Source organism: Nelusetta ayraudi, unplaced genomic scaffold (genome assembly GCF_046127955.1).
Source record: "Nelusetta ayraudi isolate G7.1 ecotype Tasmania unplaced genomic scaffold, CSIRO-AGI_Nayr_v1 ptg000083l, whole genome shotgun sequence".
Taxonomy (NCBI): domain Eukaryota; kingdom Metazoa; phylum Chordata; class Actinopteri; order Tetraodontiformes; family Monacanthidae; genus Nelusetta; species Nelusetta ayraudi.
In genome coordinates, this window is record NW_027466133.1 from 301,156 (window position 1) to 319,046 (window position 17,891).

The 17,891-nt window shown below is 45.7% G+C and overlaps 2 protein-coding genes across 4 annotated transcripts; both read right to left on the minus strand.

Moving 5' to 3' along the window:
- Window positions 1–286: 286 nt before the first annotated feature.
- fyb1b (FYN binding protein 1 b) lies at window positions 287–9,012 on the minus strand. 3 transcript variants are annotated; one of them, XM_076044907.1, is made up of 19 exons: window positions 8,672–9,012; window positions 6,095–7,070; window positions 5,173–5,290; window positions 5,005–5,078; window positions 4,757–4,782; window positions 4,599–4,657; window positions 4,143–4,254; window positions 3,866–4,025; window positions 3,405–3,525; window positions 3,175–3,194; window positions 3,000–3,072; window positions 2,829–2,915; window positions 1,990–2,030; window positions 1,647–1,728; window positions 1,406–1,505; window positions 1,002–1,164; window positions 873–906; window positions 760–791; window positions 287–666 (listed from the first exon to the last, which is right to left on the minus strand). In XM_076044907.1, exons 1-19 carry the CDS (start codon window positions 8,672–8,674, stop codon window positions 644–646), a joined length of 2,304 nt encoding a protein of 767 aa, XP_075901022.1. In that variant the 5' UTR covers window positions 8,675–9,012; the 3' UTR covers window positions 287–643. The 3 variants fall into 3 exon arrangements, with proteins under 3 accessions (XP_075901022.1, XP_075901023.1, XP_075901024.1); XM_076044908.1 differs by lacking the exon at window positions 8,672–9,012 and adding an exon at window positions 8,301–8,554; XM_076044909.1 differs by lacking the exon at window positions 2,829–2,915.
- Window positions 9,013–10,583: 1,571 nt separating this feature from the next.
- ccdc80l2 (coiled-coil domain containing 80 like 2) lies at window positions 10,584–16,461 on the minus strand. Its single transcript, XM_076044803.1, has 12 exons — window positions 15,702–16,461; window positions 15,523–15,614; window positions 15,004–15,177; window positions 14,767–14,918; window positions 13,969–14,274; window positions 13,589–13,838; window positions 13,256–13,412; window positions 12,863–13,002; window positions 12,336–12,487; window positions 12,139–12,242; window positions 11,064–11,144; window positions 10,584–10,912 (listed from the first exon to the last, which is right to left on the minus strand). The coding sequence occupies exons 1-12, from the start codon at window positions 15,988–15,990 to the stop codon at window positions 10,584–10,586; spliced, it is 2,226 nt and encodes a 741-aa protein (XP_075900918.1). The 5' UTR covers window positions 15,991–16,461.
- Window positions 16,462–17,891: the final 1,430 nt, after the last annotated feature.

The window sequence follows — 17,891 nt, forward strand, 5'->3', positions numbered from 1 at the left end:
AGATTTGATGTCAGTGCCAGATAACAGGTTCAATGAAATATTGGTCATTTTTCCGTGTGTTTGTTATTTTCTTTGGTTATCTTGTTTGACCCGAGTTCTGTGATAAACTGTTGGAAGGCGATTCAAAGGAGAAGTTCCCTTTGCTGTCCAGAGGGAGGCGGTAATGCTCGTTTAACTCGACTATTAATCAAGACTTCTTTTTATTCTAGTTATTCTGATGCATTCTCTCTTTGTGCAAGCTTAGAATTAGAGAAATAATAGTGAGATTCTTACAGAAAAGAACAGCTTTTTATGATAAAGTATTGTTTTGGTTTATTTATTTTTGAGATGCCAACAATGCTTGCATGTACATAAATTCATTTGGAGTCTCTGATGCTTGGTCCAAACAAAATAATTAAAATGGCACAATTGTTATTTGGGGAAATAATGTGAGTTTTACAGATGAATTATACTGCTTTTTGAGAGAAGATGTGCTGACAAAGTGTTTGAAGAGACAACAACATTCAAATTATATACAGTACATTGGGGGAAAAAATACAATTATTCATTAGTTTCACCAGAAGCAGCTGCACATCCACTATATTTAAGTACAATAAATAACAACAATTAGTATAAAACCTATATATCCAGCACAGGACCTTTCTCAGTCGTTGTCATAGATGCAATCTGCCAAAACAAGATGCAACCATATAGTTATTACCATTTTGAAATTGTAAAGTAAAACCCAAATTTTAAAGGAAATGTCAAGTTGAAATGTACCATTTCCAATGTCGTCATAAATGTCACCATCCCTATAAAGGATAAGCAAATGTTACTGACAGATGTAGAGCAATAAACTCAACAAGCATTTCAAAGTCCTGTAAGGTACTTACGCCATGACAGTGTGGTTGGTTGGGACGTAACCGACTGTAAGTAGAAAAGCAAAACTGGTATGAGATATAAACAAAATTTTCAGCCCCGCCCCCACCCACAATTCAAACCTGCGGTGGATTCTCACGCACATTTGCCCTCCTCGTTCCGACAGATCAGCCTGTCGCCCGTCGCCCTCATGATGACGTCGAGTGTGTCTCCGGCTTTGACCGGAAGATCTTTGCTTCCCCACTTCTTGTTGGTGAGTGTTGGGGTGACTGTGGCCTGGTACAGCACGTTCAGCTCCCCCTCATACTGCCGGACATACACAGTGTTAATCCGTTTGCAAGTGTGACTGAACGAATGTATTGGTGGACGATGGAGCACGAGCATAAAACATCATAGATTTACATTGGAGACACTTTCATATAGCTGCAGGAATGAAGCGAGGACAATGAAACATGCTGTGCTGTGTTTAACTTGTTTTCAACTCTGCTAGATTTCCAATTGAATCTGTATTAGAGAGAGAAAGAGACAGAGAGAGAGAGAGACAAACTTTGAACTTTTTCCTGAACTCCTTCTCCTCCTTCTCCATCTTCTTCTGCCTCTTAAGTTCTGCGTCTTCACTCTTGTTTTTACCCTTGAAGGTTGGAAGGCTGTGGGGGTAAAAAAATAAGAAACAGTACACAAACGCATTGAGGGAATATTATAAAGGGAGGAAAAAACGAAGTAATTGAAAAGAGATGCAAGTGACTGTAAAGTGCTGTGAGCAGTTATGGTTTAAACTTGGACGCCACCTGCTGAGAGGAGGAAGGGGAGGGAAACTTGTCGAGTCCACGTCATCGTAAACCTCCTCATCGATGGCCCCGCTCGACTGATCTGTTCCAACGCGGGCAAGGAGTCGTCGAGAGTCAGGCTTAAACAGTGCCGAGCTCACAAAACATTGATTTTGCTGGCAGTATTGTTAATAATAGCACTTAACCTTGGCTATAACACAACTATCGAAAGTAAACACAATGACTGAGTGTTTAGATGCTATTCATACTCAAAACAGCAAGGTGAATTAAGCTACAAAGAATCGTTTTTTAAAAATCAAAAACTCTTATTGCTATTGCTCAATATTATGTAAATAAGTAATACCTGAAGCACTTTCTGCAGTGAACTGGCTTGGTGGAGGAACTCTGACACAACACAAAAGAAAGAACATAGGGATTATAATGATGTTACACTACTTGTTTGGTTTAAACTTGTTAATCAGTAAGACGTGTGTGTGTTATATACATATATACACATTTAAAATTAAAGGTCCCATATTATGCAAAAATCACTTCCAAGTTCTTCAAGTTTTCTACCAGGAATTTGGGCTTCTAGTCCATTCAACCCAATTCTTCTTGGCTTAGCTTGGCTTGGTGCACTTTTTAAAAAGCGTGCGCTTAATTAAACACACAAGTTGCTTTCCAGTAATCATGCTCCCAGCTACTTGTGATGGTGGGCCGGCTTTGTTTTTGTCCTCTTTGTTTTTTTTTTTTTTTTTTTAAACACAGAATCTCCAGCAATGCCGTCAGATATGTGAGTTTATCAAATGAATAATCGCAGGTGCCTGCTCCACTCTAAATAAGGGTATAATAAGGGACCTTTGAAGTTCTGTAGGTTAATATGATTAAGAGCACAATCCAAATGAATCACAATGAGACTTGTGAAAATTGATTGATTGAGTAAGGAGTCATGAACACATGCAATTGACTGGAAGTTAGTAAAATCATGTAGTGTTGCGTCTGCAGTCAGAGGTGGATTGGTTGTAATGAAAATCAACAAGCGTAAAAAGAGGAAGTGTAAAACTATGAGTGCCCAGGATCCGATGGGTTGAAATCAAATAATTAGTTATTTTAGATTATTATTTTCATTTTATTAAAAGAAAAAAAAAAAAAAAAGCAGGTCAGTAGTTCTGAAAACAGTCTTACTACTGAGTGTATTTTTACACTTTAGTGCTGGCAGCGCGTCTGCTCCTGTCAAACATCCGCAGGAGGCCCAGAGGCTTCAGAGGAGAAGCCCTGGTGTTCGAGACACTACAGGGCCAACCAAGAGTGACAGTTCTGGCATTTTTCACTTCATATCAATGGACGCTGTGTGCTATTGTCATTGTCTCCTACCTGAGCTCCAGATTTGGATCGACAACGTCGTCGTATATTTCTCCCTCCTCTCCTGGGAGTGGAGGCAGGACAACTGCAAGACATGGGTTGTAGATTTTACAGAAGGTGGCCTGTAAAGTCATTAAATGTGAGTCGGGGAAAACACAGAATAGTGCGGAATGTTTGCATGACATACCTCCTGGTCCTTTGAAATTGCTGAAAAGATAAAAAAAAGAAAAAAAAGAAAAGAAAATCATGTTCTTGAGTTGAGCTTGTCCCAATTGAGTTTAGTTTAGGAGTATGTACATTTTAAGGTAATCATTCTGGAATTGTTCTTGTTTTTCCTTTAGGAACAATGTTGGACAAAATGCTTGAAATACTTTTGATTTCCCCGTTCAGCATTCCTCAACTTTAAATTTCTACTACCTCTTATCTGAAGAAGGCACGTCGATGTCATCGTAAACCTCAGGTTCGTATGTTGGCTGAGCTTTGTGGGCCTTCAGGGAGTTAAAATCGATTTCCACAGAGGTGGTCTTCACATAACCAACTGTGGGGAACATGCAGCAACAATCAGTGTCCGTGGTTCCAGTTTGTTGACGTCGTGTGTGTGTGTGTGTTTGTGTGTATCTGAATTGTTAACACCCTGTTTGTAGATTTCAGTCGCTATTACTCTTGCAGTATGCAATCCCTTGTTCAACGTTAATTTCGGATGTCCCTTTGTTTCTTACGTCATCTTTTTGAAACATCATCTGTGATCTGAGAAAGGTCACCAAAACCCAAATCCAATTTGCCGTCGCCTGCTTTTGAACGTCACGCTTGGTGAGTTTGATTCATTGTTTGTCTTGCCGTGTCTGCAGACGCCACAACGTCATCAGGGAACCACTCACTGGATCCGTCCTGCGAGCGTCCCAGCCACTTCCCCTCAGGGTTCCCTTGCACGCTGATGATGTCCAGACATTCGCCCTGTTTCAGAGTCAGGTCGGTCTTGCTGCCTTTACAGTCCAGGTGAACCTTCACCTGGTGGATGGCATGCAGGGGTCCCACCAGCTGGCGCACGCACAAAAACAAAGTCATTAGCCAGCACTTATGGGTGGCGCAAACGGTTAAATCATTTTTTTTTTAAGGATGACACAAACAGACTTTTTTTCTGATGCAGCGACTTACTTTGAATTTCTTTCTGGCTTCCTGTTCCTTCTTCTCCCGTTCCTTCTGCTCCTTCTTCTCCACCTCCTGCTGTTTTTTCCCCTTCATGTCCTGTCTCTGCTCGGCCGCATCCCTTTATAGAAGGAGAGAATTTGGTCAGCAGCCAAGTAACCCGTGACATCGACTGTAATGTTAAAATGAACCGCTTGGTGACAGCAGACGGAAGATAGAATTCAAGCGTCCAACCTCCGACCACAACCACGACTTGCGGTAAAAACAGTCTGGAAATTTACCGTAAATAATTTCAAAATGACTCGGAATGCTGGTAATAGCTAAGTCCATGGTTTATTCTGAGTGACTGAGCCGTCTAAGGCACATAATGCAGGAATGAAAAGGAAAAAGCAAACAGCAATATAGATGTGTAACATAAAAACATCCTACTAATATCAAAAGAATGTTTCTATGTCATTATCTCACCAGCGATCATCGAGGTCCTCGTACATCTCCCCATCGTCGTCGTCGTCCTCCTCCTGAGCCTGATGAGACACAAAAATACACACAGAAACTGTTCTTTTGTTCTTTTTGCTCGGGTCACTGCGACGTCAAGACTGAGTCACAGTGTGACGCCCTCTCACCTTTGTCCCCCTGTGACTCGGGTGACCTGAGCAGAAACAATAAGAGGTTAGAGTTAGAGTGAATGACACTTTTTTTTTCTGATCAGTTTTTAGCTGTGTGACTTTGTGGTGTGAAAAGTGGCGGCATCTCTGTTTCAGACTTGTTCTCTGCCTAGGTGGGGAAGTGGAAGTTGGGGAAGTTGCGAATTTTTTCGCCATATCATTTTCAGCGTATCTAAAATTGGCTCCAAACGAAGCCATCAGTTAACCTGCAGCAGGTGGCAGCGGCGGCGGAGTGTTGTTGAAATCATCGATGTCGTCGTAGAAGTCTTCCTGCTGGGCCCTGAGCACAACAAAAGCATTCATTAGTGCAGGGTGACTTTTTTTGAGTGTGTGACTCCTTGAATTTGTGTGTCTTTGTGTGTGTGTTTGTTTACAAGGTTGTAGGGTGGCGTGGGGGGAGACTTGGAAGCGCTGGCTGAGACGAGGTCACCTGGTTACCAGGCTGGGAAGCTTGAGGAACTGGGACAGCAGGTTTCTTAAGAGTGCCAGGAGCTGAGACGATACAATGAAGAAGAAAAAACAAACTTTTTCAGGAGGGAAATCAGGAATTGGATTTTTTTTAATGGCCAAGACTCTACTGTGATAAGTCAAAAGAACTGTGCAAATATTTCAGTCCTAGCGTGTCTTTGAAAAAAACACTCGCTGATAAGTGTCCCTGTTTGCAGGAAGTCACTTCCTCATTTGCTGAAATGACCTCTGCTGCACTGAGGCTGGGAAGTGTTTCGGGGTGTTGACTGGGGGAGGAGCAGAGGGCTGGACTCAGACAGGGAACCAAGAGCCAAGGGGGCAGACTGAGGAACCAAGTGTCTGCATCTGTCCTTGTAGGCTCGGTGCAGCAGCTTCCGTTGGAGTCACACTACTCCTGCAGAGAGTGGGCAGCGTTCACGTTCCACTGCAGCATCGAAGGCTTTTTTCTTAGCTTGTGGTAAAAACAAAAAACAAATAATAGTCTCTGCATGTTGGGTTTGACTTGTCTCAAACCGCACCGACTTGTGAAAGTCACACATCCACAAAACCGTCACACATAGGCATGTCTAGCAAAGGACAGGAAGTCCACTAAAGACAACACAGTCGGAGGAACAGCCCTGCTGTCATCTTGTTGGCTGAAGTTCAGCCAACTGTTTTCATTTTAGAGAGAGCGTGTGCCATAGTCTTCAAGCATCCATGCAATTTATATTTTTGTAATGGTCCCAAAACTGACAGAAGCCTCTGTGCCTCCGTGAGATGGAATACTTCATGGGCGGGTTTAAATATGTTAAAATAATGAAATATCTGAAAGTTCAAGTTCAGACTAACCTGCATCGCAGGGTGCGGCTCCTTGTTTGAAGGGCTCCAGGTTGACTTTAGGTGGCCGGTTGGGTTTGGCCGGAGCCAGACCCAGAGAGAAAGTGTTGGGCAGCGGCTTCCTCTTGGGGCCCGGCGGAGCCTCGCCATCAGCGCCCCCTGCCTGAGGGGAGGGCTTCTTCAGGCTGGGCTTTTTACTGGTTGGGGGTCTTGGAGGGGTGCTGGAGACCGCTGCAGCTTTCCCGTCAGACTGCTCGATCTTGTCGGGCTCCTTGTTGAACATGTTCTGAGCCGCCCTGAAGTTGGAGGCCTGGGGTTTGGCCGCCACCACCGCCGGTCGCTGGCTGCCGGAATCCGCTGCCATCTCCTCATTTTGCTGGCGCAATCTCAAAATGCTGCTGGTGGGCTTTGCTCCCGGTGGAGCTTTGGGCGCCGGCGGGCCGCTCTCCCCTCCGCCACTGTCCTCCTTCACCCATCTTGGTTTTGAGGCGGCAGCACCCCCCAGAGGCGGCTTGGGAATAGCGGGTTTGCCGTCGGAGAAGGAGGAGTTGAGTGGCGGCTTACTGAATGGGGGCCTCTGTCGCAGGTCTTTGGCCTCAGAGGCCTGGCACGGCGGTGGAAGCCCCGGCGGTTTCGAGGCTAGCTGCTCTTTTTTAGCGAGCACAGGATTGCCGTTTGTGTTTGCGTTGTCCTGGCCGTTGGAGAACCTGCCCGCCAATGCCTTGGTCTTGCTGGGTTCCGTGGCTTCCATGTCGCTCTTGGCAGAAACTGTGTTCCTCAGAAAGCTTGGTTTGGGCGGGATGCCCACTGCGCTGCCTGAGAGACTCTCCAACACGGGCTTCTTGGCGTGTACGGCCGGGCCTGAGGAGAGGGTGGGGTACACCGACTGCTTAGGGTGTCCGGCCGGCCTGGTGGTGGAGGACTCATCGACGCTGCCCCCGCTGGCCTGGAAGCGGGCCATCATGGCCTTCACGTCAGATTTGTTTTGCTGGAAAGAGCCAAAAGGTGAGTACGATTAACACAGCTTCAAGAGACGTATTCCCATGCGATAAAATCTGGCCAGTAATTTTCCACGGTTGGTTGGTTTTGTTTCGCGGAAACACAACCTATTCCGCAGGTCACCAATAGGGGGCAGAAGAGATGCAAAAGCGCTGCATTTGAATAGCTGTCATCCAGGTTTGAAGCGTTTGATTCATTTTTACATGGCACTATAAGTATAGTATAGTAATTATTACAGAAAAATAAACCTGTGACCAGTAACTCATTTTGATTGTCAACAGCTTGTATTGTCTGCCACGATTTCTAACTTTTTATCAACACAGTGGCATTCTAGGTCAAGCTTGCAGATATTTTCCGCCGCTGTCGCTAAATAATTTTGCAGTGGCCTTGACCTTTTATTATTCTTTTGTTTTTCAAAGGGCGGGGTTAGACTAGACTCAAACTAAGAGGAAATGAAGACAGCAGCAGGAGAGCAGTGACCACCAACACATGACCAACCACCACCACATTGATCCCATTAGTTCACCAGTCACAGTTTTAGGCACCAGTTGTTTAGTCTTTCCCGCTTTACTGTGAGGAATGTACTCTACACTTTGTGTTATTTCCCCTCCTTTTTTTCACCAACAGTTAGAAACATTATTGCCACCCGTGTGCCCTTTGCACTTACATGGTTTATTGTCACGTGACTGGTGCAATATATAGAGCTGGCTGTTCCGGGTAAAAGGCTGCAAACTGCATCATTGTATCATGAAATTTCCATCCAGATTTTAACTTTCTTTTCAAATACGTGTGACACAACGCAGCCATCGCAGAGCGAGATACGAACCCGTGGTCAAATTTAAATTCAAGACTGAACAAATAGTAAAAACTTCCCTCATCACACTTCAGTTTCGCAACCCCAGCAAGCTAAAAATGACACAACATCTTCTGAGCTGCAGTAACAGGTTTTTTTTTTTGTGTGTGTGGAAATATCCAGGCTGTACAGGCTTGACTAGGTCAACGACTCTTCGGTCCAGCATTACTTTTATGGCTTTAAACTTTATTAGCAGAAGCGATGGCTCTCTGCAGAAACCGCAAAGACGCCACGTAAACATAAATAAAAACTGCTGACGACCAAAATTAGATTTAAAAAAAAAAAAAATCAGCGTTGGAGAAAGGAAAGAGAGGAAAGAGGAAGCACAATTTCTGTATTTAGTGTGATGTAAAAAGGAGATCTTACCCAATCTACAAAACTCCCCCAATAGTGTCAACTTCTTCTGTTTACCGCAGATAAAATCAAGAAAAGTTCCCCGTCCAAAAAAAAAGGTCGTACATAACAGGAAAAAACAAGTTTCTTTGGGAAGGAATTGAAAAGCAGGTACAGCGGCGAATGTAAAGTTGTGCGAGTTCCCGCTGTGTAGGAAGTTAACGGTGAGCTGATAAGCCAAGAGGATGACCGGCAGGTTTCAAGCAGAAGCAGAAGCAGCAGCAGCAGCAGCGGCGGCAGCAGCAGCGGCAGCAGCAGCAGCAGCAGCCGCCGCTGCCAATAACTAGGCAACGTTGGGCTTATTGTTGTGTGTGTTTCTGCAGCTTTTCTGCAGCGGTACTCACCATATCGACCACAGCACCACTCCCAGATGGCCCTTCTCGCTCTCTCTCTCTCTCTCTCTCTCTACCTCTCTCCCTCCCTCTGCCCTCTCTCCACCTCTATCTCTCTCTCTCTCTCTGTCACTCACTCTCTGTCCCTCTCTCCTTCTCTTCCTCTCTCTTCCTCTTCAAAAATGCCTGCGGTGTTTGTTCAGTGTATCTGTGTGAGTTTCTGTCACCAGTCGAGGGGAGCAAGGTGCAGAGAAAGTGAGAGGGAGAGAGCGCGAGAGAGGGAGGGAGAAAGAGAGAGACCGTGGCGTGACGTAGTGTGTCACTGCGAGGGGACATTTGCTCCAGTTTTGCTGGTGTCATCTGCCGCCTGCCGACTGCTTCCTCTTTCTCTTCTGTGCTCTTTTGTGCGTGTAACACAGCCCTTCTGCGTTATCAGTGTGTTTTGAGATTTGCCTATTGCAGGCCAACCTATCCTGACTCCCCCTCTCCGAGGCCGGGAGACAGACACCCGATCCCAGAGGGCGGCCGAGACTCATTTGTCTGCGCGCGGCAGCGGGGGTCACGGCAAACAAAACGCAGTGACGGGCAGGAAGACGAGAGAGGAGAGAGTCACAGGTTCCATCCGTTGCAAAGTTCAGTCGGCCGATGTCATAAACCATTAATCGGTAATGAATCAGTTTACCAATGGTGTCAATCTAGATCAGCTATGGAGTGATTTCAATAAAGAGCCAAATACCGTGGGGCTCCAAAGACACTGATGTTGTTGTAACTTTGCTTTTGTTCATTTTCAATTGACATTGAAGTCACATGATGTTTCCTACTCATCCCTCATACATATCTAAAGGCCCCTCAGTCTAATTTTAGAAGCCATTGAGGTCCACCAGTCAAAAAGTTTGCCCACCCCAATCTAGATTCTTTCTTGCAGAAAGTATAAAATTAATGTCAGACAGAACCCCTTCCTCTGTGACATCACAAAGGGCACAAGGACCACGACCAGGTTAGTAACCACAACCCATGCCAGCTGTTTGACTACATCCTCTGAGACTGCCTTTAGTCAGCTGAATGTGAGGAAAATTTCCACACAGGCTAGTCTATACAAGATAAATTTGTGATGTGGTTGCAGTAACCTTTCTTACCACTAGGTGCTACTAAATCCTGCAAGATGTAATGAATGTTTGATTTTCCATTTTCTTGTTTTCTGGGCTGACAAGTTTTGTTTGTTTTGCACAAATCCTTGACGAGCTGTTTCTATGGCAGAGGAGAAGATCTGCAAACTTTTACTGGAAGGAATTTGTGCCAAGAGAGTTTGTCGACGCTGATCCGAAGAAGCTCTCTGCCGCCCATCTGCAGAGAAACACGACGCCTCCAGTTTCGTCGGCGCAATAACTGGGAGTGCTTGTTGGGTTTGGAATTTACACATGCTACAAATTTACCTCTCGTATGTGAGGACCACTGAGTCTCGCTTCTGAGAGCTGTGAAAAACAGCGAAAAGTAGAACTTTCCCGTGAAATTAAGCAAAAGGCCACATTCTTTCTTTCATTCTCTCTTTCTTTTTTTCAGACAGACACAGCAGAAACTTGTCAGGGGTTGTCTTTTTTTCTCCTCCTTTGTATTTGGTGAATGAGTTTGACATGAAATAGACTGAAAAGCTGCCCAAAAGCCCACTGTGTAGAGATGTTGGCAACGTGACATGAGAAGCCTCATTTATGCCGATCAAAAACAAAACAAAACATACAAAAAATTACCAGCTCAAATGCTTTAGAGATACTTTTCTTACAAACGCAGATAATTCAGCTCGCTGTGACCAACAGATACGCCGACATATGGTTAGAACTCAGAAGATTAAATCCTGTTGTCTTGAAGTCCGTTTATTCCGGGAGTTTTTTGTTTGTTTTGTTCAATTTTTTCCCGCTCCACCCCCTTGTCACTTGTCTGACCGGTGGTAGTGGTATCCCTCCGCCCCGGCCACGTCGTAGCCCCCTCCTCCGCCACCCCCCACTCCTCCTCCTCGGTCCTCGGGGCAGTGGATGCCCAGCCTCTTCTGCAGCTTCTCCTCGTGCAGGCGCTGCTCCAGGGAGTCCACCAGGTCGTAGACGTTGTCCAGCGACCACATGGGCGAGGGGAACCAGGCCTTGACGTCGCCGTCCTTGCCCACCACCAGCATGCTGTAGTAGTCCCTGCTGATCTTCAGCTGCTCCCTCAGGTCGATGACGGCGCGGCGTGACAGCGGCTCTGCCTCGCTCTGACTCCGACCTGGAGGATCGGAGAAGGGAGGCGGGAAGAGGGAGGAGGGAGGAGCAAGGACGGAGGAGGGAGGAGTGAGGATGGAGTCGACAGTCGTTCTCTCTACCTCTACCTTTGATTCTGAAGATGTGGCTCGTGTGTCTGTCTGACTGGGACTCACCGTTGAGTGGATACAGGTGGACACTTCCAGTCGCTTTCTCCCCTGTTCCAGTCAGTTTCAACAGGGCAAAGTGCCGAATACCTGTTTAGACCCAGAAACGTATTATTTGCCATGAGAAATTACAATTAATTTATTATTTATGGTTAGTTAGAGGTCCAGTGTGTAAAATTTGGCTGGATTTATGATTTTTATATTGAGAAAATCTTAATATACTTATATATATATATATATATATATATATATATATATATATATATACATATATATATATATATACATATATATATATATATATATATGTATATATATATATATATGTATATATATATATATATATGTATATATATATATATATATATGTATATGTATGTATATATATATATATATATATATATGTATATGTATGTATATGTATATATATATATATATATGTATATATATACATATGTATGTGTATATATATATACACATATATATATATATATGTGTATATATATGTATATATATATATACAATAAATACATTAAAAGTATTTTGCTTTTCCTACCCTTAGAACAGTTCTCATGTATATATAAATATACATAGCGCAATAAAGGTCTTGCTCCTAGTTAGCTGCCATCTTGCGATGCCATTTTTTAAGGTTGCCCGCCTGACTAAATACCGGGCTCCCTTAAAAATTTTACACACTGGACCTTTAATAATGGGAAGTGCATCACAGAGAAATCCCAAAGAAGTCTTAAGATGTTTCCTGTCCCAGTGTGACTGAAAGTAATACATTTTTACAATATAGAAAATACAGTTAAAACCTTTTTCTAGCATTGACAGCAGCCTGTCTGTAAGCTCCTAAAGATGAGAAAAGTCCATCCTTTACTTCCTTTTGACAGCGTCACTTTTCAGGACGTGTTCTCTTCTGGAAATCAGCCCCTTGTGACCACATCCCCGTCCAGCTGTGGTCTGCACCCTCTTAAACCGCCTTGTCCCCCCCCTCCCCGTTCTAAAGGTAGCTGAAGGTCCAACTAGGCATTAAAGTAAGTAAGTCAGGTGGGCGTGAAGAGTTGTGTGTTGTGGTACTGACCCAGGTGGCACTCCTGCCCACTCAGAGCAGAGAGCTGCTGCTGGAAGGAGTAGTCGTCCTCAGAGGGAGCAGAGATGATCAGCAGCCTCCTCTTGGACATGAATCTAAATGGCCCCAAACAAACAAAAAAACAAAAATCATTGAAGAATTCTGTGTCATGGCTTTGGATGATGAGCAGGAGCCAACGACGTCTCCACCTGAGCAGTGAATTCTCAGCTGCAGGTTGCTGTTTGTTGTTCGAGCAGGCCGGCGGGCTCTGTCTTTCCTTCTCTTTCTCTGGGAGCCTCGAGGGAAAGTTGTCGATGTACTCGAACAGCGCGAGACTGGAGGGAGGAGCCTCAAAGACCCTCTAAGGAGAGAAGATCAAAGTGGATAAAGGAGGTAGGAAACGATTGGCTCCATCCCACTTGGAAGCTTGGGTGAAGAGAGAGAGTTTAAAGGTCCCAAAATATGACAAAGAATTTGTTTGAATTAAGCTTCTGTTTAATGTCACTACACCGTCAAATAAAGGGGAAAAAAGTCCATACTTCACTGCTATTGACTAGCCTGACCCTTTGTGATGTCACAAAAAGCACCCATACCTCTCACACCCCTAAAACTCGTGAGGCAGCTAGGTTTTCGTGCCCTATCAGAGTGTCAGGCTAAGTAACGCCCCTCTCCAGAGAGAATAACAAACGACAGCTGAAGCCAGTCGAACAGTCTAACAGCAGCAGGAGCGTCTCACCGTGGGCTTCATGTCGTAGTCGGCCACGGTCATGGAGAAGAGGTCGGAGGACGACAGGCCCAGCTCCTTCCTCAGCAGAGAGCCCAGACCTGGGTGTGTCCACGGACGCTCTGATTGGTCGCCGAGGCGAGGCTCCGACTCTGGAAGGCGCAGAAGGCACATGTTCAGACTCTGGACAAAATGCCAGTTCATTACAGGGTCACAATAGAGACAAACGAAGACAAACAACCATTGAGACTCACACACACACACCTATGGACAATTTAGAGTTTCCAGTTCACCTCACATGCATGCAGAAATGAGTCAGTGACCCCAAACTTTTGAACGGTAGTGTATATTATGACTGGGGCACAGAAACGTAGGAGCCTCCCTCCTCTTCCTCCTCCTTCCTACCCTGCTGGTAGTGCTGCAGTGACAGCGTGGCCTCACTTCCTTGGCCCACCATCGTGGCCACACTGATCTTCCTGACGGCGAGCTCGCACTGTTCCTTCTCGTTCTCCTGCGTCTGCTGGACGTACAGCGTCGCGTCTCTGCTCGGCGTCGAGATCACCTGGGTCACGCCAAAGCAGATTTTTATATATTAACATTTATCGTTAATTCTGACTTCAATAGGTCCCATATTAACCCCCGATTCTAGGTTCTCCTCCATCAATAAGATGAACTGTTGAAAAGTAAATGTGCGAGAAAACTTGTATATTTAGCCCTCTGTTTGCAAACAGTTCTCACCATTAATCGCCTCTCCCCTCTGAAAGTGTCCAGAAACTCCCTCAGCGCCGCTCTGTCCTTCTCGCTGACGTCCCTGTTGGATTTTTTTCCTCTTCCCTTTCCTTTCCGTCCGTTCTTCCCCTTGTCTTTCTTCTTTGAGCTCTGCTTTTCTCGCCCGCCGCCATTGTCTTTGTCCGCCTCCTCTCCGTCTTTGCTGCTTTTCCCACCCGGTGCCTTCTTCTCCTCCTCCTCTGTGGGGGTCGAGTCGGGCCTGCAGGACGGGACAGGAAGGGGAAGTAGAAACAGCCCGTCTCTTCCTTGTGTGTGTGGGATGAAGGGATGAGGAGGTGTGATTCGTGCCAGATGGCATCGGGAGGGGGAATATTAGAGGGCATGTGTACCTGTCTCTCTTCACTTCCTCTTCATGTCTAGACAGAAATGAAGGGTCGCCCCCTCCTTCCTGACCTCCAGAAGTGGCATCGCCGGCCCCTCCCTTTGCGGCCGCCACCTTCCGGATCACAAATCTGGACCGTCCGCTCAGTATTTCCTGGATTCTGCTCTTCAGAGCAGTCTTCTTGTCCAGGGCAGGTTTCCGCTGGAGCGCCAGAACAGACGAGGCATTTCCGCGTGTGTGAGGGCTCTGCACCACAATCTTCTTCCTCGGCCTCTTCCTCATCACCACGACCTTCTTTTTAGCGGTTGAACACCTGAAATTTTCAAACATGGTTTAAAAATTGCAATGACAACATTAATGTCCCGGTCCTGAGCATCTCACCTTAGCTTGTTAGCACAAGTGCATTAAATAAGGTCCGTTGCAAGACTTTTGCGAATTTTCGTGAATAAAGTCGACGCTGAAAAAGACTGGCGAGTAGACTGGACAGGATGGTGGATTAACCCAGTTACCCACAGTTAAACGTAAACTTCCAGTAACAGGTGTCATCTTTTTTTAACGTCAACTTTATTCTTGAAATTTCTACTTTAATCTCAAGATTTCAACTTTATTCTCGAATTGGAAACTTGGAAAAAAAATCGATCTTAATTTTTTTCTCCTCTCCTGGCCCTAATCATCTTTCATACATCTGGCTAACATTACAGAGTCTGTGATTCCAGTTTCTGCCAACTCGACTGCAAACTGGCGAAAAACATATTGGCAAAAGCTTCTTCATCAGGTCTCAATAATGCCGTGTGAGAACAGAAACCTGACACGAGGCCCTCTTCTGGTCATCTTCTCCAGCTTCCTGACAGGGAACTGGTCGATCAGCTCCAAAACGGCCTCCACTCGCACTGGGTAAGGGAATCGCTCGCTGACCCGCAGGTTCTTCTTCACCACCAGCATGGCGAAACCTTCCTCCTGGAAGGGATTTTTCACGGTAGCGGCGGCGGCAGGAAGAGCGGAAACACTGGAGCGGCTGTCTGAGTTCTGTGCAACTGGTTACCTGGTTGGTGAGGTCCAAGTAGTGCAGCAGCTTATGGACCGTGTCCGGGTCCAGGCTCTCCACGGTGGATTCCCCCTCGAGAGTTGTCTTCTGGATGCGTCCTTCCATCATGGCGTTCTGGATGATGGTGAGTATGAAGGTGTCTCTCTCCGCTAGATGGCAGTTCAATTCTTTCTACGAGATACAAATGCAGATTTAGTTCTACTCAATGATCCCAATAAGCTTTCAGAATCGTGGGAGCCAGGGTTCTAAAATTCTTTGAAAAAGTAACCTTAAAACATTTCAAGACACATAAACTCTCATAAACTTACAACATAGTGCAAGAAAATACACAAAACAAAGATAATACAGGACAGAAAGTACAACAACTGAAAAAACGAACTATTGATTCAACCCAAACTGTGACAGAATCATACACCAAAACTTAAAACATACCAAGAACAGTTTTCGTCATAAGACAAAACGAACAACAGAAGCAAAATTGCAGCAAGTTATCGTGCAACATAAAGTCCCACTGACTGCCTGCTCGGCGTCCTCCAGCTGTTTCTCCATCATGCGAAGGTAGTGGTTGTTGTGCGACGGCGCAGTGATCACCCACAGACGCTTCTTGCCTGGAGGGAAGGACAAGAATGATGCTGTTGGTGTTGAAAAATCAAAAAACCGACACACATCAGCCAAACTGGTCAACTTTGATTTGCCTGCAAACTCAGCCAGGAAGTCGAGCTCTGGGGCCAACGGCAGGGACCAAGACGTCGACCCTGTGGCTCCTCCGGCCCCTCCGTGGTTGTGCATTGTGCGATCCTTCCCCGGCCCCTGCAGGACAGTGGCGGGGAGGTCGGAGTAGTCCCCCCAGTCTCTCACGTTGGGGTCCTTACTGCTGCCGAGGCCGGACCAGGCACGGCTGGTAGCGCTGGGACTCCACAGTGCAGCCAGAAGCAGCAGCAGCGGCAGTGGGAGAATCCGGTGTGTGTTTCCCAAACGAAGCATCCTTGTCGTGTGTGTGTTTTGGTCGATCGACTGGAGACGGACAGCAGACAACAGAACCTCCTTCCGACTGTCAGCAGCTGCTCGCGCCTGCACGGCTCAGAGAGAGAGAAGCTCTTGGTTCCAACAACAGCGGCAACGACAACTCCATGCTCTGAGCGCAGACGCACAACTGTGTGAAAGGCTGCAGCCTTTTCGGGGAGGGAGGAAAAAACAGGTGGCGGAAATGTGTCATGTAAGTAGGAGGAGATCAAGGACTGAAGGGATGTTAACCTGGCTGGCTATCAGAGGGAGACGGGCTGGAGGGACCTCCCTCCCTCCTCTGCTCGCTCTCTCTCTTTCTCTCTCTGTCTCTCTCCCTCTTTCTCTCCCTCTCTTTCACACACACAACACACACACTGATGGTTTGCATTAGACCTGGGTCTTGTTAAACAGGAAACCCCTGGAATTTTCTATGGCTTCAAAGCATTTTTCTCCCCCCAAATCTCTTTGTTTCTCTCTCGTTCCATCTTTTTCCCTCTTACTCTCTCTCTCTCATACACACACACACAACATACACACACACACACACACACACACACGCACACACACACACACACACACACACACACACTTGAGTTTCTTTTCCTCAAGGCATAAAAACGTTGTTGGCAATAAATATGCTGACATACAAAGACATGATGATGCCCATGTGGGTGCCAGACAACCATGTGCACTACAGGCACGCACACACACACACACACACACATACATACATACATACCTACATACATACGTCATACATTTTCTCATATTTACATTTTTTAAACAAAGAAATACTCCCTTTTAGATGCATTATCTGATTAATCTACACTTTATTTTTTGACGCTGTGTTACAGTGAGTCAATTTATCCTCCACAGCGTTTCAAGTAAAATAAAAATGAAATTCCCAAAAACAAACAAAAACACAACAACATTACTAATATACTAAAGAGTGGTGACTGGCCAGTGTGAGGGCAGTTGCTGTGTCTTTACGACAATATATTCCCCACCTGCCTCAGAGCTGCTGCCCTAAAGCCCAGTGTGAACTCCGACCTGTTGCAGGAACGGACACGTGACCTGAAGGTCTCCACTCAGGTGTTAAAGCACCTGCATCATTAAATCCGAGCCTGTCTACTCAGAGCCTGGCTATCGATGGCATGGCCGATGCTCTGTCACGCCACGTCAAGACAGGAAAAATACACTGAGGTCCACCAGCCGTTCAGCTCACTGCGTGTTTGTTCCGCAGGAATTTAAAGCTATTTAACCGAAGTGAAAGTGTCAGTGGCCATAAATAACAGACGATCTGGCAGACACCTGTGGTCTGTCAGTTTCGGAGTTGGTAATCTGAGGCCACTGCAGCTGAGGGCAAGTGAACCCGGGACAACACAATTTAAAACAGCAATTAGAAAAACTCTGTTTTTAGGTGAAAGACTTAGAATGAAATCCAGACAGCGCAACGATGCATTCCACTCTCCGAGCTTCATAAAGAGAAACAGATGATCAGCGTGTGCGTCTGAGAGGGTGCGTTGGTAAACTGTGTACAGCTCATATACGGCCCGGTCAAGGGAGGGGGAGAGAGAGGAACAGACAGCAATTTCTGTTCAGGGTGACTCCCAGGTCACATCTCATGCAAGTTTTTCCTCTGATTTATCATGAAGTTCTGCCACTTTCCACGTGCCTTAGTTTTGAAGCACACCAGTGCTGGGAGCATTGTCGCTGGAGAGAAGAAGATTAATAGGATCCACGTCAATAACCTGATGAACTCTGACTGATAAGTGTTGCAGAGAATTCTCAAGTACTTAGAAAAAACCCATCAAACCTCAAGAACCTTCAGAAATTAGTTAGGATGAGATGAGACGTTACACAACAGTAGACAATAATTG

Excerpts from the sequence above, each read along its gene's own strand:
- fyb1b (XM_076044907.1), bottom strand. Across the intron at positions 4,255-4,598 it reads GAGGACCTCGATGATCGCTG|GGATGCGGCCGAGCAGAGAC; the intron begins GTGAGATAATGA and ends CCTTCTATAAAG. Across the intron at positions 3,526-3,865 it reads ACGCTCGCAGGACGGATCCA|TTGGTTATGTGAAGACCACC; the intron begins GTGAGTGGTTCC and ends TGTTCCCCACAG.
- ccdc80l2 (XM_076044803.1), bottom strand. The coding sequence starts at position 15,990 with ATGCTTCGTTTGGGAAACACACACCGGATTCTCCCACTGCCGCTGCTG. Across the intron at positions 14,275-14,766 it reads AGAAGAGGGCCTCGTGTCAG|GTGTTCAACCGCTAAAAAGA; the intron begins GTTTCTGTTCTC and ends TGAAAATTTCAG. Across the intron at positions 13,413-13,588 it reads GAGGGGAGAGGCGATTAATG|GTGATCTCGACGCCGAGCAG; the intron begins GTGAGAACTGTT and ends GGCGTGACCCAG.